Source organism: Drosophila innubila, assembly GCF_004354385.1.
Source record: "Drosophila innubila isolate TH190305 chromosome 2R unlocalized genomic scaffold, UK_Dinn_1.0 1_C_2R, whole genome shotgun sequence".
In the NCBI taxonomy this organism is placed as follows: Eukaryota; Metazoa; Arthropoda; class Insecta; order Diptera; family Drosophilidae; genus Drosophila; species Drosophila innubila.
Window position 1 is genome coordinate 6084422 of NW_022995374.1, and position 23338 is coordinate 6107759.

The window sequence follows — 23338 nt, forward strand, 5'->3', positions numbered from 1 at the left end:
TTTTTAATTTTTATTTGATAACATGAAAATAATTATTTATTCTTTCTTGAAAATTGATTATCTAGCTTATAACATTTTATAAAACACCCAGTTGAAAGCCTTTTCAGTCGTAATATAAATAGAATATAGTGCAGACAGCAAAATATTTGGGTGTCTTGATGGCATAGCTAACATAACCATCCTTATCGGCGTCCCACAGGAAGTTCATCATGGAGCAAAGTCCTTGCATGAGTAACTCACCAACAGTAACCAAGACCACATAACGATATCTGAGGAACCAAGGAATGAAGATATATTGAAGTGCAATTAGATATTATAATATTATCACACACCTATCAAAGTTGAGAAGTTTGATGCTGCTTTTGATCTCTTCGCTGACCTGGGCAGCCATGTGATGGGATTGCTTTGGGTGGAACAAGTAGTCATCGTTATAATTCTTGTTCATAATGGTCTTCATGGCAATCTCCAAGCGCTCCTTGTTCAATGGGTTCTTTGGATCCAGGCGATAGGTGGGCAGATAACGTATACACGCCTGTCATGGGAATGGGCAACACATGAGTCTCTTTTGCAAATGGATGCTTAATTTGGGCCACTTACCTTAGGAGGTGCACCCAATGGCGCACCCACATTGGACTTGGTCAGGGATGCGCGCTGGCTGCTTACCTGCCTCTGCATGGTGACAAAAGGAAAGTGTCGAAAGGAAAACGGATTACATTACAGGCACAAACGGTCTTAATGGAGCTAGAGGATTCACTACAACTATATGCGTGACTTGGCCAAATTTTGATTAGGCTTCTTTCCCCGACCACCAAAATTGCTGGTAACAAGCATGTGTTCATTAAACACACATAAACTATCCATGTTTTCATGTCGTAGATAATCACAAAATCAATCACAATATCTATCGTAGTACCTTCTCACGTTCCTGGCCCAGACATAGCGTAACCAGACCCGACCAATTCCTCGCTGCGCTGGCCATTTTGCCCCGTCGTGGCGTGTTCCCTCGAATTTGTTGACTCTTTAAGTGCGTCGCGGTTTGCCATAAAACCACAAATGACTATTATATATTTATTACTATGCCATTTGCAGTTTGACAATGTGGCTACGGCTCGTCGTCTTGGCAATCACAATTCCCAGCGCGAATGTTGAATCAATAAATGACACAATTCACTTAACTGACCTTGCCCACGACACAACCCCACGACCCATCCGACTGAGAAACTGGACAACTTAACACCCTGCAGTCAGTATTGTCCGAATTTGAAGAGCTAAAATAATTTAAAAGTCTTTAAAGAGTATCGAAATCAGAGGCTAGAACTAGAGCAAAATAATTTTTTTAACGAATTTAAAAATATTTGAATGCAGAATAAATTTAGAGGTCAAATCATGATAAAAATAATATTCCGTTTGAAAATCGGTTCAGTTTATATCAAGTTATGACTGTTTGAAGTTGGCCTGACTTCGGATTTTGACACTTTACAAGTCAAAATTTTTGTCCAATTCTTCATGATTTTTTACAAAAAAATGAATGGTCTCAGAATCAAGTTTAAAGTGTTGTTTTATACTAATTACGATATAAGGAGTTGATTAAAAGTGAAAACTTAAGATTTAAAATTTTGAATTTTCGAAAATTCATAGGGGGGACCCTTAGCATCGAAATCGAGTCTTGATCGAAATTAATTAAATTTTCTAAATGAACAAAATTTGAATGCAGAATGAATTTAGAGGCCAAATAATGATCAAAATGACATTCCGCTCAAAAATCGGTTAATTTTTGATGAAGTTATGAGAGATTAAAGTTTTTGAAAAAATGTCAAGGGGTAGGTATGTAAAATTGGATTTTAGATGGCTTAGAATCGAAAAAATTTTAAAGTTTCTAGATGTTAGAAATTTAAATGCAGAATGAATTTAGAGGCCAAATCATGATCAAAATGACATTCCACTTGAAAATCGGATAATTTTTAATGAAGTTATGAGAGACTTAAGTTTTTGAAAAAATGTCAAGGGGTAGGTATGGAAAATTGGGTGTTAGATGGCTTAGAATCGAAAAAAATTTTAAAGTTTCTAGATGTTAGAAATTTAAATGCAGAATTAATTCTGAGGCCAAATAATGATCAAAATGACATTCCGCTCAAAAATCGGTTAATTTTTGATGAAGTTATGAGAGATTTAAGTTTTTGAAAAAATGTCAAGGGGTAGGTATGGAAAATTGGATGTTAGATGGCTGAGAATCGAAAAAAATTTTAAAGTTTCTAGATGTTAAAAATTTTAATACAAAATCAGTTTAGAGGCCAAACCATAATCAAAATGACATTCCACTTGAAAATCGGTTCAGTTTTCTTCAAGTTATGACATTTGGAAGTTGGTCAACTCTTTGAGCTAGCAACTTTGGCTTGGGGCATGGCGAGTGTTTACCTACGCCTGAAAAAGCGCCATCCCGAGGACCAGAATACGCACACCCTGCAGACTGGAGAGCTGGAAAAAGACCTGGGTCTTGACTCTACCTTCGAAGAAGTCCAGGATCTGACGCTAGACGAACCGGATGAAGGGGATGTCGGAGGTGAAGCAGCCACCTATAAAGTTGAGTGTGCTGCAGACGAACCTAAAAGCAAGACAACATCGGCGGAGCTTTTTATGGCTCTGGAGCGAGGTCCCCGATATAGCTCTAGTCCTAGTCCGGATTAACGACAAGCCTCCACAGCATATGTTATTTCTATGGTAAGCAGGACCAGAACGGTCGAGTTCGTATGAAAATGGATCCATGCTTATCTAATATCTCATTACAGCACCAATGACCTGGTTGTAAAGCGACAGGAACTTCAGAATCCTAGCAGAAGCCATCTCATTTCAAATCTAACCGGATTACGAAAATTCGAGCCTTAAGGTCTACGAATAATGATAATATTATCTCAATTATAATCACTCCTTTACGTATACTAACTACATGGGAAACGTGTTTTATGTAACAGTTTTTGCAATCATTTTGTACCCAGTAAAAATGCGATTCGGTTACAACGATAAATACTTTACTCTTTATTCGGTTTACATATAGTATAATATGCTTTCTCATAGTTATGTACTTCGTTAGACGTTGAATTTACTCCAGTATACGAACATACAGATACACAGTCGTTTACATAAAAAACACATAGACATTCACATAAATATATCAAATTACAATTGTTTACGATTCACTTATATCTTATGGTATGCTCATTATGGCCCGATTATATAATATTATATGTTTTTTATGTATGTCTTTTGCAGTTATGCACATTAAAACATTTAATAAAAGTATTATTTGTATACATCAATTGAGATTTACAGAGATTTTTCCATTACACACATAATAAAATTGTCTATAACAAAGAAACAAAACAAAAAAAGATAAACAATAAAGAGAAGAGAAAAAACAATTGCAGTGCATCATTTTTTTTGGCATTTTAAAATCGTTAGGTGCAGTTGAGCACAAGAACGACATCGAGGAACGAATTACAATGTGTGAGTTACATATACATATTCTTCTTAAGTTGTTCTTGTTTTTATATCATATAAGTTTAGATTAGAGCATCCATTGTGCTAATTTTTGGTGCAGACTTATCGTTAATATTTTTGGAAAGTTTCTAAAGTTTCTTGTGGTTTTTTTTTTCATTTTGTTTCTCATTTAAGATCCTCGTACCAAAGATTATTCTCAGTCGTGTAGTGGTCATGTATTTGTATATGTTTGTTTTTTTTTTTTGTATATGTATATATGTAAAGCTTTAGTTGCGTACCGTTGGCCGCTTTGACCGAGTGTGATTTGAAACTTATCATATAGTATATAGTACTATACTGTAGACAGACGTACATAAGTATTTATCATTATCGAGTTAATAAAACATTTAACTTGTTGTTTAGTTTGTTTTGTGGACACAGATTCAGTGGGTTTCGTTAGTAAATATAGTTATACTTAGTACTTATGCTGGATTGTTAAGTTTTTGCTTTACTTTTACATTAATTTATGTTTATGCCAATAATAAGATGCATTCGTTTACCAATGTGTGTATTTAATAATTATTTATAGTTGTTGGTTATTCAATTGATTTGATCTTCTCCTTCTTTAACATCATTCATTTACTTTTTGGTTTTGTTTGTAATTTAATGGATCCGTTATTTCATAACGCCACATTTGGTCCAAAATTTAACTAATGTAAAATTCATGAGACACTCCTAATCCAATGCCTTAATCATTCGATCGCACTTTGCGCAAAGAGCCGCGATTGAATTTGCAAATTGACTCGAGCAGCGCTGACCGTGTGGGCTCATCCTCGTCGCCAGCTTCAACGTCCGCGGATGCCATGTTCGGAGTCGATATCTGTCTCTCCACAGAGACCGTAGCACTGCTGCTGGTGGGTAGCTCCTGACGCGGTGTCTGTGCCCCCGTTGTGTGTGCTGTGAATGTCAATGCAGAGATTAGAATTAGAGAATAAAGTAAAGTATTTTGTTTTAAGGCAAATAAAAACGAATGTAAACAAATAGCTACATTTGAGGCCAGCCAGAGTGGGTGGTGGTGGTTCTTCGGGTGTGCTGTCGGAGCGATTGAATGAGTCTGCTGTGCTTAGGCCACCACCGATAGCAGCTGTAGCTGTGCTGGTCGAAGCAGCAGTCGCAGCGGCCAGCGACAAGCGTCCATTGCTTGCTTGGAGTGAACCCTGTTGCTTTAGCTTCGACTGTTTGTGCTCTAATTTCTAAATATAGTACAAATAAAACAATAAGCCAAAAAAATAAGCAATGATTACAATTTACGTAATGGTTTGTAAGCATACTAAAACTAATTAATTAACTACGACTAAATTGAGCAATACTAACTGCTTTTTGCTTTGATTTGCGCTTCTCCTCCTCGCAGCTCATTAACTCCTGCACGCGAACAATACGCTTTTGATTCTTCACCGACTTTTGCTCGTCACGCAAACGATTTTCGCTTTTCGCAGCCGCCTGCCTGAGTAGCTCCTTTGCATTCTGAATAACAACGAAAGGAAAATAATTATTAGAAACTGGCTGAAATAGATCGTTTATGTACTATTACCAGGGACAACTTGAAGTGCGGCTTCTCAGTCGAGGCTATGTCGGTGGCATACTGTGTGAAGAATCTGTGTGCCAACAACTGTTCCAATGTGGGCAGGCCAGCCTTGCATGCTTCCTTCGAAAGTATGCTCTCCAACAGAGATTCTATCAAGTTTAAAAATGATCATAATCATATATTCAATCATACTGTTAGCTGTTAATCAGCTCATACTTAATGCTTCCGGGCATTCGGTGATCTGACGCACAACGGACTCCTGCAGCGGATAACCCATGGCCATTTCGAAGAGTACATGACCAAAACAGTATACATCAACCTGCTCGATAGTATGGATCTTGCTGTGCTGTACAAAAAATGGTCGATAGAACGCTGGTACACCTAGCAGATAATTCTCAACATCCAACAGTTTGACGCAGTCATCCACAATGACAATGTTGCCGGAATGTAAGTGACCGTAAGCATAGCCTTTTGAATGCAAGAATATCAAAGCATCCAATATCTGTTTGCCATAGGTTGCCACTTGCTTCATGGAGAGTGCAGTGCGTCCCTTGGGATTGCCGTATTTGCTCAGAAACGGATTCTTGGGCGTTGCCATGCACAGCACATCCTTCAGAGTACCGTGTTTATGGAATCTGTATGTGCATAAGTTAAGATATTTAATATTTATCTATGTGATAACAAAGGATACTCACTTTCTGATAACCAAGCAACCACTTTCTGTGTTTGCTGCGAAAACTATTGATTCAATGTGTGGATGCTGCAAGCCAATTAAACTCTTCAGGACACCATTAATTTCCTTTTCTTCGACAAACTTGTCCGGACCATATTCACACCATTCGGCGACCATTTCCGCATTGGGATCCGCTGAGCCAGCATCAATTGAGATTGAGTGACTGCCTCCATTGCTGCCAGCAGCAAAGTGTTTGCTTTGATGTGTCTGAGATCCACTCTTCACCAACTTGTTGCTCTTCTCTGGCGGCTTGGTCGTCAACTTAAAGTAATGCTTGCGTAGTCGCCAACCTATAGCACCCATTGTAGCGCCCAGTGCCCACACTGAATCATTGCGTAGGCAGAGCAGTGCATTTTGCACTGCATGATCTGTGTAATCGGGATTTGGGATTAGACAAGCAAATATTAAAAGAGATAAATCGACAGTACTTACCATGGAATGATTGAGAGTAGCTTTCGGGATCGACGAAGCGCTTGGCCGGCAGCGATGATGCCAATATGGGATTCATTAGTATTGTGTTTATGTAAACTTGCAATGCTTCTTTCCGTTCAGCTATGAAGTCCGGACGCATATTACCAAAGATGCGCTTGCCAGGCAACGGCAATTCAATGCCAGAGATACGAAGACATTGGTGCAGTTTATTGAAGTCATTGTATCGGTGTAGAACAGTCCAGGAGCTGTTTCCCCTCTGCACACGCAGTAAATATTCCTAAAAAAGATACATTTAGATACATCAATGCAAATACACACACACAGACAGTCAAAATCGGCGTCATCAACAACAACATCGCTGACGGCAGCGGCGTCGCAGATTATTGATTTTTCGTTGTGAGTATAAATTTTCAATATGCAATTGCACTTACCGTATGCCCGTCGACCTCCTCGACTGTAGAGATTTCGCAGCTTATAGCCTCAGTGTCATCAATAGGTAATTTTCGTTCATATCTGCTTGCAAATATTGCCATTTGTTGTTTGCAGATACATTTTCACTTAGCTTTAGCTAACGGCACTGCCAATATGTGTATGTATGTATGTGTGCGTGTGAATACCAGTCTCACCCTTTTATTGATGATAAAAATGCACAAATATAATTAATAACGACACTTTGCACTTATTTTTATGATTTACTTACAAAATTTTCTTCTTATATTGTTTTTTTCTTGGTTTTTGTGGCCAATTAATTAATAAATAAATCTCAAAGAACAGGGTGGCAGCCTTGAACCCAAAAGCGGTCTGGCAGCTTTTAATTCCAGAAAAAATTCCGACTATCGATTTAAACTTTTACCTGTATTGAGTGCATGTTGTGCTTTCGATAATTCTTACTCACCCCTGGTAATACACCGAAAGATAAAGTTGCTTTGGTTTTTACTGCACAACAAATTTCGTATAACTCAAATTTTAAATAAACATTTATGCGCGCCATATGAGGAACAGTTCTTCCTAGTCTTTAATACAATCCATGCATCAAAGCTCGTCAAACAACATGATCGATATTTCTAACAAACTAGACACCTGTTTGAATGTGGTTAAAAAATACGAATGGTTATTAAATTCCTATGTATCGGTGGGTAATACAATAGTTTTTCTTGAAATTCCAATGCTGATTATTATTTTAATTTGCAGGACTTTTATGTGGAAGATCATTGGAACAAACTTCCGTTAAGTTGGCAGAAGCATTTGGAACAGTTGCCAGTAGAATCGCTGTCCGAACTATTGCAAAGCGATGTTGATGTGGATGTCGATGTGGGTGTCCAGGTGACAAGACGTTCCCTATGGCCCTTGGAGCTTTTGGCCTTGCGGCAGGTGTTGTGTTCATTGGACATTAGTCGGACACCAAAGAGGCAGCTAGAAGTTGGTAAACAAGTCAAGTTAATTTACTATATATACGATTCAATGCCATATGTGCACAGGTTGAATTGCCGAGTTGCCCACTCCTGGAGCATCGGAAGCTGAAGCACATGTTCATGAAATGCGTTAAGCCAAAAAAGTCGCACGAGATCAAAAGAATGGCTGCAATCTGTGCCCGAAGCTGTCAACAGAACTCAATTGACTTTGTGGTGGACTTCGGTGCTGGCCTCGGGCACCTTGCACGCATCTTGGGCTACGGTTACGGCATCAACGTCTGCTGCTTCGAAATGCAGGCGAATTTGAACCAACAAGCTCTGGCGATTGACGCCAAATTGGAGAGCATGGCTGCAAAGCACTTGGATGCCAGTGAACTTGCCAAATTCAAGCGATCTGCACATCTTACACAGCGTCTTAGCAGCAGCACTAAGCCAACGGAGTTCATCGAGAGCATAAGGGAAGCATTCCAGTTGCCAGACACGGACTTTCAATTCGGTATCATTGGTCTGCATCCATGTGGAGATCTAGGAGCCACTTTAATGCGCATGTTTCTAAACTGTGAGCAAGCAAAGTTTCTCAATTTTGTCGGCTGTTGTTATCATAAGATGAGCACACAGGAATCACAACCCAAAATGGATTTACATGGTTATCCGCTCAGCTCGCAGCTCCGGCGACAACTGCAAACTGATGCCCACAGTTGTCAGCTCAGCTACGAAGCACGGGAAATCGCCTGCCATGCCATAGAATTGTACTATGATCGCCTCAAAGCTGGCCAGCATGAATACCTGAAAATTCACTCACTCCGTGCCGCTGCTGAGCGTATTATTGTCCATCACTTTCCCGATCTACGTCATTCTGCCCTGCGCAATGTGAAACATGCCCCCGGAATGACCTTTAATGAGTATGTTCCATTCGTGTAGATAATTTGATGAATATATAATTAAGCAACACTTTCGTTTTCAGCTACTTTCAGAAAGCAGTCGAAGGTACGCGATTTGCTGAACTGAATTCAACTCAATTAAATAGTAAACAAATAGAAACTGATTTATTGCATTGGGAACGCATCGTCTGCTTTTATACGTTACGGCTGATGTTGGCACCGCACGGTGAGAACTCCTTAAGATTTGTTTACAAACAATTTTATACATATTTTCTGATTTTTTCTTAATATAGTGGAAAGTATTATTCTATACGATCGCGCAATGTTTCTCCTGGAGAAAGGTACGGTATTCAGATATATCGTTTATATCTTGGTTACTCACGACTTTTTATATGTTCCAGGATGTCAGGTTAACATAGAGGCCATTTTTGATCCCCGAATTTCACCCAGAAATCATATAACTAGCGCCGTAAAGAATTGATCTTACAAACCGATATATAACCTGTTGTTTTATTAATAACATCTCTTGACAATAAAATAAAAATTAGTATAAAAACTTTGTCTATAAAATTTTTAAGGATAATTTTAAGGATAATATCGAATTTTCTAGATGATAAAAATTTAAATGCCGAATCAGTTTAGAGGCCAAATTATGATCAAAATGACATTCCGCGTGAAAATCGGTTGAGTTTTGACAAAGTTATGAGGGATCAATAGAAGCTTTATAAAATGTTTAAAAAAAATAAACGAAACAAATGATAACAGTTTCCGGTTGCTTTGGGTTGTTAGGGATTTTAAGAAAGAGGTTTTATTTAAAAACGGCATACAGGGAACGATTTTACAAAATAACTCTTGTAGCGAAAACATTTATGTTTTGTCAAATTACTTTACTCTAGGATCCTAATCCATATATTGTTAAAGCAGATTTGAAAACCGAAAAACCAAAGACCGAATTTCAGGGAATTCCCCATAATCTTTTCAATGCGCGAAGTATGCGCTTACTTGGGACAAGACCACGTACTTAGCTCTTGAAATTGTCGGAATTCAGTTAACATTTTATGGTGCGTGCGCCTTAAGTATGTGTATGAATAAACAAACAAACTGTTCGGTCTCAACGTACATACATATAGAATTTCAAAACAAAAACTGCCTTTCTCGCTCGCACTTTGCAGTTGTATTGACGTTAAGTGTTGTAAAGCATATTGAAATAAGGTTGCTCGCATTATCGAAAACAATTCCAGTGACGTCACGGTAATTTATGTGTGAAATAGGAACCGAGATAGTTGCAGTTTTTTATTTTTAGCACAGCATAGATTGTGATAGAAACTAAGCATATTCATTTGATTTGCTATTCTATAAGCAATTTTATATGCATTAATTATTCCCAGCATATTTGAATTTTCTCTCGGTCTCATAAGAATCTCAACCTTAATTTCTCTTGTAACCTTGATAGAAGATACTCTGTTGTAGATACTCTCTTGCAGATACTCTCTCAATGCCGGTTTTTAATGTGGGACGAATTCATGCTTTCGAGTTTTCCTGTTTAGTGCTCTTGGATTTCTGATTTCAGTTTGCAATTCGCGCTGAACGATTACGGATCGAGTATTTCAGTGAAAGTAAAACCTTAAGATGTCCAACCTAGAACAAGAATTACAAAAAAATGTTGCGAATTTTATTAATATTGATGCGAATCGAAAAGTATACACCCAACATTACAATACTTTGCGCGATACAATTTACTCCACGTTAAAATCTGAGGAGGCGCCTATATGCAAATGGCTCTGTGGACACAAACTAGGCGGTAAGTGGGCGTGGTCCAGACTATTAAATGCCAAAGCAAAAAGTGCAACATAATTGTAGATTTACAAATGACGTCTACGTGGCGTTATCAACTCGTATATAGCGATCGAAATGAGTTTGGAAGATCATTATACCCTGTATAAATGAATATTATTTTTGATCGTCATTTACTATTCATAGAGTAAAGATATATGTACATATAGCGAATTTGCATAAGATGCTTTGTTATCTGACTCATGAAAAGTGATATTTTTGATATTTTCATTATCCTAACATATTTTTTTTATATATTGAGACGAAAGAAAGGTTGTTTACGGAAAACCAAATTAAATATCCTTGCAGATCCCGGTTTTTAATTTCGACTGATCGATACAAGGAAAGATATTGATAAATCAATCTTATAGATTTAAACAAAATAAACAAAGCGGTACACATCGGAAATGATAAGATTATAGATTTTCGACTGATCGATACAAGGAAAGATATTTGATAAATCAATCTAATAGATTTAAACAAAATAAACAAAGCGGTACACATCGGAAATGATAAGATTATAGATCGTTATATTGACTTGGGGTCTAATAAGGGTTTTATTATATCAACTTCCCTGTTAGCTAAAGACTGACAGATTTCCTGGAAATTGTGGCCTAAGTTCACCAGATCATAAATTATATAAGCTAGTAAAGATAAGATAAAGGGAATACGGTAGGCCTGTAACAATATTGCGATTCATATCCGTTGTAAGTTTTTAGATAAAGATATGACATTGTCTTATCAAATCAACAAATTACATATGCGCTTTATATCTTGTTGCACAGGAAGCTATGGCGATAATTTGAAAATCACAAAGCCCGATGAATTTGATTTGGTGATCTACCTAAAATTTCCTGAAAATGATAGGATTATCGTAAAGAAAGATCCTAGAAAACCTGGCAATGTTACCCTGGACATGACGGAGGTGTTAAATATTCTTCACAACCAGACTCAACATAAAACTACCTTCACGAATCTGAAGAAAATAGTTTCAGCCAATAACCTGCTGCTGGAGGATAAGCTACAGGACATGATATGTGGCGCCTTTACTCGCGCTCTAAATAAAATGGGGAGCAAGATTATAGTCGATGGGAGACCTTCGAAGATTGTCTATAAGCGATGCGGCCCGGCCCATACAGTGTTTATTAATGAACCGAATATGAAATACTCTGTTGATTTTGTGCCGGCTGTTAGGCTAAGTGCACAGCAAAATGTTTTGGGAGCAGAGCAACTCAAGTATTTCCAAAATATTCAATATTGGGATGCGATTCCGAAACCCTTAAAGCCACAACAAACGAACAACATATCATTTCGTGCATCATACTATGAGGCTGAAAAAGAAATGCTCAAGGATAAGGAAAAGTTAAAGATTGTAATTAAATTGATGAAGAAGTTCCGCGACTCTAAGCCAAATATGAACAATATTAAAAGTTATTATATCAAGACTCTATTGCTGTGGCAAATTAAGAGCCGACCCGCAACTTATTGGAGACAAAAGAAACTGTCCGAGATACTGATCGATGTGAGTATAGAGTAACTATATTTATAAATATTGGAAAATTAAGTTTTTTCTCAACATTGTCCATATATATATATTTTCTTGCGGAATGTCAATTTTATCTTTATTTAGCATTAAAATTGCAAAGCTGGTTATCTTATTTAAAAAACATTAAGAATTCTCATGTTTGATTTTAATAATCCCAATCATTTCAGATGTTCGATGCGTTGGCCAAGTGTTTGGCCGTGTCTCGCCGGAATGGTAAACTGCCGTTCTTCTGGGATCCAAATCTGGATATGTTTGCAGCATTCACGCAGAATCAAAGAACCAGTATGTATGACTGTGTCGTATCTGAGCACTATACTCTTATGCGAGCTGCCGGGAATCTAACCAGTGACATTAGCCAAAATGTGCAATCCTCATTCAGTATGTCAAAATCGTCAAGACTATGCTAAAACATTAATCATTAATTATGTTCTTTAGGCAGTCGAGAGGAACGAGGGGAACCGCAAAGGAGGCCAAAGAATGGACAGGCGGGAAATCGTCAACCAGATGCTGCACCAAAAGAGCAACCGCAGCCAGCTTCAAATTGTTTAATCGCCTGAGTAAGTTTCAAGACTTTATTAACAATAAAATGAAAAGAAATAATTTTAAATAGATTGTGTATAATTCGTTGAACTTAATGCTAAAAAAAGTGTGCTTGATTTACTATAGATGAGCGCATCGTGTGTCATCGTATTGTTAAGTCGCTTAACGTTTACAGGCCGCCGCCGGAGCGATCGACACTGATCTTCGTCTTCAGATTGGCCGCCTCGTGCTTCTGCTCCTCCAGCTCGGCCATGCGGGCGAATCGGGAATACGCCACATCACCGGTCTTAATCGCAGACATCATCTAATTAAATTAAGATCATTAAATGTTAGTATTGTAAATGTTGTAATTGTGAATGTAATTAAATGTAATGACGACAGACACAAACCTGTAAGTACTCATCGAGTTCCACTTGACCGTTCATGTTGGTGTCGATCTCCCTGAGAATATCGTGCAATTGCTCGCCGGAGACATCGCCATCGCCGAAGCTCTTGAGTCCCCGCCTAATGTCATTGATGGAGACATAACCCTTCTTGTCCTTGTCAATCAACTGGAAGCGTTTCACATATGTCTGAATCTCCTCCTTGGACAGTTTGATTGGTATTCTTTCCTTGGATGAGCGATTGACCGCATGTCCCATTTCGTTGGCCAAAAAGTCAGTTGCCTGCTTGATTTGGCGCTCCTTCTCCTCCTTGGACCATTGCAGCTCCTCGGCCATAATGTCCGCAATCACGGGCAGTGCCTCCTGAGCGGCCTGCACGTTGAGGAAGGCCAAACGCAGACGACGAGCAATCATATCTATAGCGGTGCAAGCGTATTCACGGACGCCATAGCGAATCTCCGCATCAATGTAGGGGAACTCGGGATGGATGCGATTGCCAATGATGGGCCAACGTTTGCCCGTGAGCGATGCCATCTTGGATACGGCAAAGGCACGATCGCCATACGATTTAGCCAGATGCTGTGCCACCTCGCACTCCAGGCCAAAATCTTGCACCAGGCGGATGTACATGGTCGGTGTCCAGCCTTGACCGCCCTCGATTTTCAGGAACGATGTAACAGCGTCGGCACGTTCGGGCTTCAGGTTGCAAGCTGCTCAGAGATTACATAAGATTAATGTCGAGCTAATCATTGATTGATCCTTGATCTCACTCACCCTTGATGGCTGCATCGAGTGTGTGCTCGGCCATGGCTCTATAGGTTGTCCACTTGCCACCGGCAATGGTAATGAGATTTGAGGGACTGACGTGGACGATGTGATTACGCGCCAGAGATTGCGTGTCCTCCTTGTTGGGATCGGAGACGAGCGGACGAATGCCGCTCCAGGCGGACAAGACATCGCCACGACGCACCTCAACGTCGGCATTAAGATAGTTTTTGATTTCGCTCAAAATGAACTGAATCTCATCCTCGGTGGGTGAGGGATTGTGCGTTATTTCGCAGGGTAGATCTGTGGTGCCGGCAATCGTTTGCCGTTGCCAGGGCAGGAAGAAGATGACGCGTCCATCGGATGTCGAGGGATCCAGCAGACCCATCTGATCGGGACTGTAGTAGCCGGGCAGCACAATGTGCACTCCAGAGCTGGGCGCGCAAATACTCTTCACCGTCGGATCGTCCATTTTGCGAATGGAGTCGGTGAAGGGGCCGGTTGCATTGATAATGCACTTGGCCTTGACGGTGAACTCCTTGCCGGATATATGATCCTTAACCTTGGCGCCACAGAGCACCTTCTTGCCAGTGCCATCGTCCTTCCTGAGCAACTCCTTGACCTCCACATGATTGCACACGGTGGCACCATGTCTAGCTGCCGTCAATGCCACCGCCAGGCACATGCGGGCATCATCCTGCTGGCCATCGTAGTAGACAATGGCACCACACAGCTTGTCCTTCTTCAGCATGGGAAACAGCTCCAGTGCATCATTCTTGGACAGCAAATACGAGCTCTTCACATTACGATCGCCGGCAACCAGATCGTAGGCCTTGATGCCCACCCAATAATAGGGCAACTGCCACCACCTGACAAGCAGATCAGTTCATTAACTATATGTTCAAGAGTTCCTGTTGCTGACTTACGTGTAAACGGGCAGCATGATGGGCAACGGATGCGTCAAATGTGGCGCCGACTCCAGCATTGTGGCACGCTCCTGCAGCGCCTCCTTAACCATTCGATACTGCTCCAGGTCTAGCTGGAGACGAGAAGAGAGTGTACTCATTAGCTTCTAGCTGGCAACTAGAGTATCTGGTAGGTAACTTACGCCCAGAATGGCCTTCTGCAGATAACGCACACCACCGTGGATCAGCTTGGTGGAACGGGATGAGGTGCCGCTGGCAAAGTCGTCCAGCTCCACGAGTGCCGTCTTAAGACCTGATCAAAGAGAAAATGCATGAATTCGAGTACTCTAATCAAATACATATACGAGGGTAGACTGACTTGTTTCAATAGATTAAGTTGACTTTTCAACAAACACAATTTATAAAAATAAAAATTTTAATTAAAGAGTAATCTTCTATTTTAATTATAAACAAAGAATATCTTGTAATTTTAATTTGAATTATATTACTTTAATTATAAAAATTAAAAATACAGGTAATTCTTCAATTTTGCTTTAGCTTAGATTTTAATCAACTCATAAATCTCATTTGCGATCCCTTGATTAAATAAGTCGCGATTTCTTTCCAATAACTTATCACTCGACCCTCGCAATATTAACTAAAACACTACGCACCTCTCGTTACGGAGTCCAGAGCACAACCTGCTCCTGTGGCACCGCCACCAATGATGAGCACATCGAATTCCTCGCCGCTCATCAGGGATTTGATTTGTTCACTGCGCATGGGAAGAGTGCGCTTGCGTTTGGGTGGACGTTGCATGGCATTGTTGACCTACAGAGAGCATTGTTAAGATGACCTGTTTGTGAGAGCTATCCTTTATGCAACACTTACCACATGTGGTGAATTCCAGCGATCAATGCTCCATGAAGCCACCACAGAGCCCACACAGGCGCTGGCTGCGGCGACGCCAAATTTAAACATACGCGACGACATCTTCTCTTAAACGCGTACTCTTTTGCTGCTTCTGTTGCTGCTAATAAAAAAGTTAATTTACATTAAAACAACAATTAAACGGCATGCCTAGTAGTTGCTGTTAAATTGCTCTTCTAAATGCGCGCGCTCTCTTGCCCTCTCTCTGCTTTGTAGTGAGAGTGCAATAAAAGCTTTTTTGTTGCGAACTTTTTGTTCGCTGCCCGCGCACGCAGCATTGGAAGTGTGTGAGTTCCATTCCAATGTACAGAAGGGAGGGGAAACAAATAATAATACGTTAAGTATGTGTATTAAATCGATATGCGCTTCATAACATGCCGGGCGGAACTCGACTCATATAAAGCTTTGGCATGGAAATTGCAACTGAATTGTTGCCACAAATTTCATTTAAGTGTGTCTCCGTATTTTTTGTTGCCTGATCAAAATCGTAGTGTTTACCTTGGAGATTCCAGTTGAAACTGCTTCGCAGCACGCACTCAAAAACGAATCGGATCCAATACAATCCACAACACCACCGACGATAGCGACAAGCCTTTAGAAACTTTTTTTTATATTTTGCGGGCGTAACAGCGAATGATTACATCAGAGTTTTAGTCACTTTTTTCAGTTTCTTCTTCTTTTTGAATACTCGAGGCGCTATTGCTGCTGATTCCCGCGTTCGCGTCCGCTTAATGTTAGGTCAAATTGTGTATTAAGCTTACCGTTGTTGATGTTCTGATGCTGGAAGCAGTCGTAGTTGTAGTCGTTCTCAGCTGGAATACTCTAACTGCTGCTGCTGCTACCCCGTCCGTACGTTTCGCTCTGCCTGTAGCTCTGAATCGCTTGACAGTCGTCGTCGGTCTGTCGTCTAGGAGGTTCGTTGGCTAGCTGCGAATGCAGCTGTTGCTGTTGCATGTGCAGCTTTTTTGGCTCAGAGAACTTGCAAATCGCAGTGTTTACCCCTCGCCAACTCCTGATGAAAACAGCTGTTATACTAATACACCTCTCTCTCTGTCTGTCGCTCTCTGCCTTTCTCAAACACTCTTACACTCCGCCTCCGCAGTCCACAAGCAGCTAATTGGCAATAGCCAAAAAAATAAATAAAATAGATATATAACACTATTCGCAGACAGCGATTCGTGAATCGTGAATGTGTGGAATGTGTTCACCTTGTGGATGAGCGGAGCACACGGTGTCGTTTATATTATGTTTTTTTTGTAACTAGCCAGCACAGCGAGCGGAATTCTATATTCATATCTTTAGGTATATATTTAAGCAGTGACTATACCCTGCAATACAGACAGACGGCGGGTATACAGGCGCAAAAATAAATTATAACTGTGGATTCCCTTATAGTTTGATAAGGGTGTCCGTTATGTGCGGGCTTTATGGAATATTAAAATTATGGGGGATTAATATTTATACCAAATACAAAATTACAAATCAAGCTTACATTAAGTTTAATGTAAATTTAAAACAAAATTTAATCTGCATCCAAACTTGGCGTACGTGGTATCTCTAAGTCAAGCAGGAATATTTCGTATACCATTACTTGGCGATTATTCAATTACATACTCGTACATTTGTGGGTCTATCTCTATACACAATACGTAGGTTGATAAAAGCGCCAAATTTTGACACAAATCGTCATGAGAGGGCAAAAAAAAGCCCATACACTATTAAACAAATGTTCGATTTTGTTGCGAAAAACGTTCCAAAGTTAAAATTATTATGCAAAATTACAAAAATGCCTTGAATTTTTTGATACTTAAAACGAATTTCAATGTATTACTTGATGAATTTATTTATATAATTTGAAAGTGATTAATACTGTCCCCAAATGCATGCTGTCTAGTGTGTACTTCAACTGCTCCACAGATAAACGCAATTTCGTCAAGTGCTCAACGCATTTCACTTGATTTATGAATGAATCATTAGCGAGAGAATCCACAAATGAAATTCGCCCGCCAAAAAAATCAAGTCCAGTGTTAATTGTCGTCTGACGTCATATGAGAATGTGCAGGGACAGAAAAGTGATGTCGTTTCCCCAGACAGAGACTAGACATGAAGATGGACGTCACAGACGCCATGGTGGATTGTGGATGGTGGGTTAGGTCAGTGCCAAAAGAAAAAGTGAAAAATATTCCATTGCTATTTATACATAAACATTTGTTGGGACCCAGAGCCAGAGCCATAGAATTGCAGACCTACAAATAACCTTCGCAATGCGATTTCTCGATTTCTCTATTTTCGTTTCCCACAACAATCTTATATCTCGAATTATATCGTATCGTATCTGTACATTTAAGTTTGCAGTTGTTGTGAACGGGACACGCATCTGTTGCGTGCTTAACGCCCACTGGAAAGCTTGAAGCTCATCGACGTCTTCGACTGACAGAGCTTTCTTAGATACGGCATACGAAAACAATTCGCACGTGAATAAAACGATTTTGAATAATACATTGCATGTGTGATGTTTGTCTAAGTGTATCACCTTCACTAGGGCAAGGCATGTACGCTGTTCGTAGCTTTTAATGGAATAAGATACATTTTTACAACAAATTGACCATATTTATTTTGTTAAAGTAACTTTAAAATATGAGATACATTTTTGACTTAAGTTTCACAATAGATGCTACTGATCTGGGTTACATTTTCTGCCAGTGTGACCAAATCCTTTGCTATAAACTTAACTTACTTTGTAGTAGAATTAAACAAATCAGCATTTTGGTTTAAATATAATTCCGTGTATTTGTATTTTTTTGTAAATCATATCAAGAAAAGCCACAAAGGTGGTTTTAAAAAATAGGTGATAATCTTAAAATATAAAACTTAAACTAGAGCATAAAATTGGGGGATCAATTGATCAACAATAGTTGATCATGGCCAACGATAATTGAATTGAACATATATATAATTAATTAATACCTTCATCAGGTAAATTGATTGACTCACAGATTGGAGGATGAGTCGGCGGCCGTTTCGGCCACATTGTCATTGTCATTGGCGCTGCCGGCAATGCTGCAGCTGCTGCGATCTCCACGAGATTGGCGCAAATGCATCAGCTGGGCAATGAGATCGAGCAGCTGGTCATCGTTGAGACTGCACTGCTGTAGCAGCTGCTGGAGGAGACTCATACGCTCCGCTTCTAGGCGTATCATGGCTGGCACTTGGGCCAGGAGATTGCTCCGGCAGCTGTTGTTGATCTTCGACTTGGCGCAGATGTACTCCAGCACGGAGTTGGGATTAAGGCGATCGCATACCACCGAGGAGAGATTCTCGCGCACCGCATGATCCAGAAACTCCTTGGAGTGATTCTCCGAGAGCGTTTCCAGCACACTGGTCTTCACCTTATCATTGCTGTTCATTTGATTTGACAAGAACTTGGCCAGAATGTGGGAACTCTTTAGGTTGGAGCTATTCGATTTGGCAAAGTAGCGCTCCAGCACGGATTCCAGCGAGCATTGCTCTGCAACCAGATCCAATGAGGCATCTGCATCCAATATGGCCAGATCCTGGGGTGGCAATGCTGTTGCCACATCTCTATCCGCCAGATGCTTCTCCGGTACGTGGCTGCTGCTGCTGTTGTTGTGTGTTGTTGTTGTCGTCGTGGTGGTGGTGTCATTCCATTTGAGCGTGTCAAAGGCCTCATCCTCGATGGCAGCATCAGTGTTGCTCTTGTCCATTGACTTATCAGCACTCCTGGCCGTCTGTTCGTGTGCAAACTTCTCAATCTCAATGATGCTGTCCAGTCGACCACGTCGCTTTAGCGCTGACCTAACTTCTGAAGTCTGTCCTGTTCCTTGTCCCTGTCCGACTCTTTCCTTGTCCTTTTCCTTGTCCGGGAGCAGACAACGCTTTGGCTTGCTGCTGCGCGTCTCGTCCGTATCGCGTAGATACTCCTTTGTCACGGACACGGGCGGATCATGGAAGCTGACGCGTTTCCTCTTCATCGCCGGCGACTCGAAATCATCGACGCTCTCACAGCGCAGCTTCCGCTTCAGTATGGATGCCGACGGACTGGCCGAGGGTGAGGGCAATCGTTTCGAGAATATCAACAGTTCCTTGGCCTGTTGAATGGGTGTCGAGGTGTGCTCCATGGCCAGCTCGTTTAGCTCACACGTGGGCGTCGACACCAGCTCGGAACGATCAATGACTCGTGCCGGCGTTCCTTGGCTGCGACTCAAAGCACCCGATGAGGACGCGGATGCCGAGAATGCATAACTTGAACCAGCATCCAGTTTCTTGTTGCGTATCATATTAATCAACTGCGCTCCACGTCCCGTCAGATGTGCTGATGGCTTTGGACGCAGCGTTGGACTCGTCGAGTTGTTTGTCTGCTTGCGATCCGGCGGAGAGTTCTACAAAGAAACAAATAAATAAATTACTACTGTTAGTGAGTGCATCTTTTAATCTAATAAAAATATTGGACATTTACATATATGCTAATCTGCTCTCTCTAGTGAATAATGTCTAAATCTGTCCAAAGTCTGTTTAATATTTATTAAATTACTATATCTTAATTTCGTTACTCTTAATTGAAAGTTAAGAGTTTTTCCGGTTTTGAATCAATTGGTGTTTAAATATTAATTTGAATTTTATCGCTAAAATAATTTATTTTTATAAATTAAATCTAAATTACTTACCAAATTGCATAATCGCGGAGTGTTCTTTCTTGGCGAAGTCTCTACTATGGGCAAGGGAGGATCGCTGATGAGCTCAGACGCCACCTGAGTGCTGGCCACCAATTCAGGTGTGACACTCAGATGTGTTTCCGGCACACTTGCCGTTTTCTTGGCCTGCTCTGGCAGCACCTGTCCACTTGCTGCTAACGGGGTTGATAATTCAGCAAAGAGATCCTCGCTCTGCACAGGGGTGGGTTTTGCCACTTCCTTGACCTTGCCGACAGCTGTTGTAGGAGCAAACAAAAGGTTAAACATGTGGCAAACAATTCGTGGCATGCTTCATAATTATATTTTACCTGCTGCAGTTGTTGCCTGCGGATTTGCCGCTGGTTTCTTGGGTGAACGGAGTTTCTCCGCCTGCTCGCCTTTGTTATCCTTTTGTGCGGCACGTTTGCGCGTCTGTCGAGTGGGTGTTTCCTCGCCAGGAGCTGGTGATGTCTTGTTCGTTGCCTCGTCATCGATTTGCGTGCGTGGTTTTCGGAAATTGTACTTTTCCGTACTGTTGGACTCTGTGCTGATTGTTTCTGTGGTTTGACGTCGTCGTGTGGGCGTGGCCGGTTCAAGGGGCGGTGATTCATCAATGATAACAATGTCGGCATCTTTGTCCAGTTGCTTATCTGTTTCGTGTTCCGTTTCCTTGTCCTCCTTGCCGGCGATGGCCAATTCGGATTGCTTGCTCTTGGCAATGACCACCTTCTTGGGTGTCCAGGGCTTGATGGAGGAATCCTGCGACTGGCTCATGTCATTGTACAGCGCCGGTATGTCCGACTTCTCGGCAAAGCGTTCCTTTTGCCGATCAGTAAGCTTGTCAGGATTCAGGCTCCACACAGCGGGTATGATAACAAACAGATCGTCGCCCTTGAATAGATCCTTAAGCTGATTGGCCATGCTCTTCATGGCCAGCTTGCGGAACTTCTCCTGTATCGCCCGCTTCCATTCAATGAGGAAGCTGCCCTCGCACTTGCGCCTGTTCCAGCACTGCAGGGCTGCCACCAACGTTGGTTTCAGTGCATCAAAGATGACCATTAGCTCATTCTGGCGCAGCTCCAGTATCAGATTGCGTAGCGTATTCAGGCAACCTTCCAGCAGCTGTTGGGACAACGTTGTCCGATCGAAGACCGACTGAAGCAGTGCAAAGACATCCTTATAGAGTGGCGCATCCTTGCAGATGCCCAGCTTGAGTATAGCTCCCACATAGGCATCGAATAGCTCGGCAAAAAGTGGCTCCTCTTTGCTGCTATTCTTGAGTAGATCGGCCAGCGCCGACTTCAGTTCAGTGACAAACTTCTTGCGCTCATTAGCATTGTGTCCAGCGTTGATGAGTTGCCGCCATTGATCACAGAAGGCGCCATCGAAGGCGCTGTTGGCACGACGACCAGCGAAACTGGCGCAACTTTGCACCGGCCACAGGATCCAGTTATCCAAGAGCGTTGCATTCTGGGCCACACGATATTCGAGGGCATTCTCACGCAGATAGTTGAGCAGTGTCAGCGAAACCTGGCGCCAGATGTGCAACTTGACGCCAAAGGCTTCGTAGTCCTCCTCATCATTGGTCTGCATGAGCAGCTCCGCAAATTTGCTAACCAGACGGAATTCGCTTGTAGTGTGCGCCTCCAGCTGCTCGGGAGCGTAGATGATTGTGATGCAGCGCTGCAGGATGGCTGGTGGCACCTCGGAGCGTGCCTTAAGGCATAGCTTCAGGTAGGCTTCCAGCACTTCGAGGGAATCCACACGTTGTGGCTGCGATTGCACCTGCGATGCAGCTGCTCCGGCGTACGTATTGAAGAAGGAGCGCACAACACGTCCATCTGTAGACAGCGTTTTCTCCAGTTCCGCACAGGAGGCTACAATGAAGGGCGACACGCGCAGCTGGAGCATGGCCAGCGTCAGATTGCGCAGCAGCAGATGCAGCTGTTCCTGCTCCATTTCCGAGCTGTTCTCTTGCTCACAAAGTAACTGGATGCCGGCAAAAGCGGCAGCCAGCATGGGACGCCAATGCTGCTGCAGTAGCTCGACATTCATCAAAGGCGACGGCTGGCTGAGCATCTCTAGGCGTAGTTCGCGGAGCATGCGCTGCAGTGAGTCCGAGCTGGGTTCCATGTTCCAGAGTGCAACCAGGCAAGGCAGCGCCAGTTCCCGCGCTGTTTGATAGCTGTGCGCTAATCCTGTGGCTGTGCTACGCGAACCGCCGCCAAACAGGAAGCTCAAAAAGTACTCGACGGCATTGTCAAAGGATTTGGGCAGCTCCGCATCCAGGCAGGTGAGCAGGTACCACCAGACACGCACCTTTATGCTGCTCACATGCGAGGAGCGAGACTGTGAGGTACGCAACGGTATAAGGAGCAGACGCAAGCGTTTGCCTGCCGCTAGCTCATTATAGGCAGCAAAGATCTTGATGAGGACGCGCCAGCAGAGGAATGCCTCGGATCGCACGCCATTGTCGGGATTTCGAAAGCCCAGTTCGACTACAGCCAGAAATTTGTTGATGTATGTGCAGCCACGCAGCAGTTCACAGTCCATGATCTGCACCAGCAGGGTCCAGATCTTGTGCCAATTGTTGTTCTTTGCATCCCGCATCTCTCCGATTTTTGTCGTATAATTGTTGACAAACTCGCTGCGTATCTGTGGCCAACACTTGGCGCCGTGTATAACGGCGACGTCAAGTGCAACCAGAGCCTCGGCCAATGCGGCCACGGCACAGTTCTGTATGCTGCGATCCGTGTCAAACATCAGGGGCAAAATGTCGCCTAACCAGAATTGGACCAGTTCCTCATTTGTGAATGAGGTGTTTACTAGGCCAGAGGTTTTGCAGCTGCTTGTCAGCAGATCTATCATCTAAAAACCAACAAATTGTGTTGTTGTAGTTGCATAAAGAGTGCATGTATGTCACAGCAGATTGTGAAAATTACTTACATTGCAATAATGTTGACGTCGATTGGTTTTCAGCATTTCTTTTGTCGACAACTGCACCGTGTGGTACGCCTGACCTACTTCTGCATCGATGTCCATTGCGTTTGGCCTTTGTTTACTTTATTCTTTATATTACTTTCAATTAATTTCCAACCACACAGCTCACACAAATCTTTTATAATTACGCGTTTGTCGTCTGTGGCATTTAGTTTGCTCTGAAAAGCGCGCGAAACACTGTGACTAGGGATGTGAAAAGTAACAGAGACAGCTATCGATACTTATGGC

General features: G+C 41.9%; 6 protein-coding genes across 9 annotated transcripts; 2 read left to right on the forward strand and 4 right to left on the reverse strand.

Moving 5' to 3' along the window:
- Positions 1-47: 47 nt before the first annotated feature.
- On the reverse strand, positions 48-989 carry LOC117784752 (tctex1 domain-containing protein 1-B). Its single transcript, XM_034622560.1, has 4 exons — positions 914-989; positions 598-669; positions 333-532; positions 48-269 (listed from the first exon to the last, which is right to left on the reverse strand). The coding sequence occupies exons 1-4, from the start codon at positions 977-979 to the stop codon at positions 104-106; spliced, it is 504 nt and encodes a 167-aa protein (XP_034478451.1). The 5' UTR covers positions 980-989; the 3' UTR covers positions 48-103.
- Positions 990-3439: 2450 nt separating this feature from the next.
- On the reverse strand, positions 3440-7039 carry LOC117784226 (PX domain-containing protein kinase-like protein). Its single transcript, XM_034621899.1, has 9 exons — positions 6925-7039; positions 6656-6851; positions 6225-6501; positions 5755-6160; positions 5276-5694; positions 5066-5208; positions 4849-4998; positions 4523-4727; positions 3440-4431 (listed from the first exon to the last, which is right to left on the reverse strand). The coding sequence occupies exons 2-9, from the start codon at positions 6755-6757 to the stop codon at positions 4223-4225; spliced, it is 1911 nt and encodes a 636-aa protein (XP_034477790.1). The 5' UTR covers positions 6758-6851; positions 6925-7039; the 3' UTR covers positions 3440-4222.
- Positions 7040-7212: 173 nt separating this feature from the next.
- Positions 7213-9069, forward strand: LOC117784169 (protein RRNAD1). Of its 2 annotated transcripts, none has more exons than XM_034621829.1 (6): positions 7213-7356; positions 7416-7643; positions 7703-8538; positions 8601-8743; positions 8811-8858; positions 8919-9069. In XM_034621829.1, exons 1-6 carry the CDS (start codon positions 7252-7254, stop codon positions 8996-8998), a joined length of 1440 nt encoding a protein of 479 aa, XP_034477720.1. In that variant the 5' UTR covers positions 7213-7251; the 3' UTR covers positions 8999-9069. The 2 variants fall into 2 exon arrangements, with proteins under 2 accessions (XP_034477720.1, XP_034477721.1); XM_034621830.1 differs by having other exon boundaries at positions 7219-7356; positions 7416-7647.
- Positions 9070-10073: 1004 nt separating this feature from the next.
- Positions 10074-12831, forward strand: LOC117785089. Its single transcript, XM_034622987.1, has 5 exons — positions 10074-10318; positions 11136-11872; positions 12064-12274; positions 12332-12453; positions 12612-12831. Exons 1-4 carry the CDS (start codon positions 10147-10149, stop codon positions 12451-12453), a joined length of 1242 nt encoding a protein of 413 aa, XP_034478878.1. The 5' UTR covers positions 10074-10146; the 3' UTR covers positions 12612-12831.
- On the reverse strand, positions 12455-16386 carry LOC117785083 (glycerol-3-phosphate dehydrogenase, mitochondrial). Of its 3 annotated transcripts, XM_034622976.1 has the most exons (9): positions 16181-16386; positions 16121-16124; positions 15381-15524; positions 15164-15320; positions 14693-14802; positions 14511-14623; positions 13594-14453; positions 12826-13529; positions 12455-12740 (listed from the first exon to the last, which is right to left on the reverse strand). In XM_034622976.1, the coding sequence occupies exons 3-9, from the start codon at positions 15480-15482 to the stop codon at positions 12606-12608; spliced, it is 2181 nt and encodes a 726-aa protein (XP_034478867.1). In that variant the 5' UTR covers positions 15483-15524; positions 16121-16124; positions 16181-16386; the 3' UTR covers positions 12455-12605. The 3 variants fall into 3 exon arrangements, with proteins under 3 accessions (XP_034478867.1, XP_034478869.1, XP_034478868.1); XM_034622978.1 differs by lacking the exon at positions 16121-16124 and having other exon boundaries at positions 15381-15519; XM_034622977.1 differs by lacking the exon at positions 16121-16124 and having other exon boundaries at positions 15381-15522.
- A 1797-nt stretch (positions 16387-18183) lies between these two features.
- On the reverse strand, positions 18184-23301 carry LOC117785079 (telomere-associated protein RIF1). The gene is made up of 4 exons (XM_034622965.1): positions 23057-23301; positions 20440-22978; positions 20105-20367; positions 18184-19819 (listed from the first exon to the last, which is right to left on the reverse strand). Exons 1-4 carry the CDS (start codon positions 23150-23152, stop codon positions 18410-18412), a joined length of 4308 nt encoding a protein of 1435 aa, XP_034478856.1. The 5' UTR covers positions 23153-23301; the 3' UTR covers positions 18184-18409.
- Between the last annotated feature and the right edge of the window lie 37 nt (positions 23302-23338).

Excerpts from the sequence above, each read along its gene's own strand:
- LOC117784752 (XM_034622560.1), bottom strand. The coding sequence starts at position 979 with ATGGCCAGCGCAGCGAGGAATTGGTCGGGTCTGGTTACGCTATGTCTG. Across the intron at positions 670-913 it reads TGGGCCAGGAACGTGAGAAG|AGGCAGGTAAGCAGCCAGCG; the intron begins GTACTACGATAG and ends GTCACCATGCAG. Across the intron at positions 533-597 it reads CATTGGGTGCACCTCCTAAG|GCGTGTATACGTTATCTGCC; the intron begins GTAAGTGGCCCA and ends TTCCCATGACAG.
- LOC117784169 (XM_034621829.1), top strand. The coding sequence starts at position 7,252 with ATGCATCAAAGCTCGTCAAACAACATGATCGATATTTCTAACAAACTA. Across the intron at positions 7,644-7,702 it reads CACCAAAGAGGCAGCTAGAA|GTTGAATTGCCGAGTTGCCC; the intron begins GTTGGTAAACAA and ends ATATGTGCACAG. Across the intron at positions 8,539-8,600 it reads CCCGGAATGACCTTTAATGA|CTACTTTCAGAAAGCAGTCG; the intron begins GTATGTTCCATT and ends TTTCGTTTTCAG.
- LOC117785083 (XM_034622978.1), bottom strand. The coding sequence starts at position 15,482 with ATGTCGTCGCGTATGTTTAAATTTGGCGTCGCCGCAGCCAGCGCCTGT. Across the intron at positions 14,624-14,692 it reads TGCAGAAGGCCATTCTGGGC|CTAGACCTGGAGCAGTATCG; the intron begins GTAAGTTACCTA and ends TCTCGTCTCCAG. Across the intron at positions 14,454-14,510 it reads ATCATGCTGCCCGTTTACAC|GTGGTGGCAGTTGCCCTATT; the intron begins GTAAGTCAGCAA and ends TCTGCTTGTCAG.
- LOC117785079 (XM_034622965.1), bottom strand. The coding sequence starts at position 23,152 with ATGGACATCGATGCAGAAGTAGGTCAGGCGTACCACACGGTGCAGTTG. Across the intron at positions 22,979-23,056 it reads GACGTCAACATTATTGCAAT|ATGATAGATCTGCTGACAAG; the intron begins GTAAGTAATTTT and ends GTTGGTTTTTAG. Across the intron at positions 19,820-20,104 it reads CTCCGCGATTATGCAATTTG|AACTCTCCGCCGGATCGCAA; the intron begins GTAAGTAATTTA and ends GTTTCTTTGTAG.
- LOC117785089 (XM_034622987.1), top strand. The coding sequence starts at position 10,147 with ATGTCCAACCTAGAACAAGAATTACAAAAAAATGTTGCGAATTTTATT. Across the intron at positions 10,319-11,135 it reads CTGTGGACACAAACTAGGCG|GAAGCTATGGCGATAATTTG; the intron begins GTAAGTGGGCGT and ends CTTGTTGCACAG. Across the intron at positions 11,873-12,063 it reads TGTCCGAGATACTGATCGAT|ATGTTCGATGCGTTGGCCAA; the intron begins GTGAGTATAGAG and ends CAATCATTTCAG.
- LOC117784226 (XM_034621899.1), bottom strand. The coding sequence starts at position 6,757 with ATGGCAATATTTGCAAGCAGATATGAACGAAAATTACCTATTGATGAC. Across the intron at positions 4,728-4,848 it reads GCAAATCAAAGCAAAAAGCA|AAATTAGAGCACAAACAGTC; the intron begins GTTAGTATTGCT and ends TACTATATTTAG. Across the intron at positions 4,432-4,522 it reads CACTCTGGCTGGCCTCAAAT|CACACACAACGGGGGCACAG; the intron begins GTAGCTATTTGT and ends TGACATTCACAG.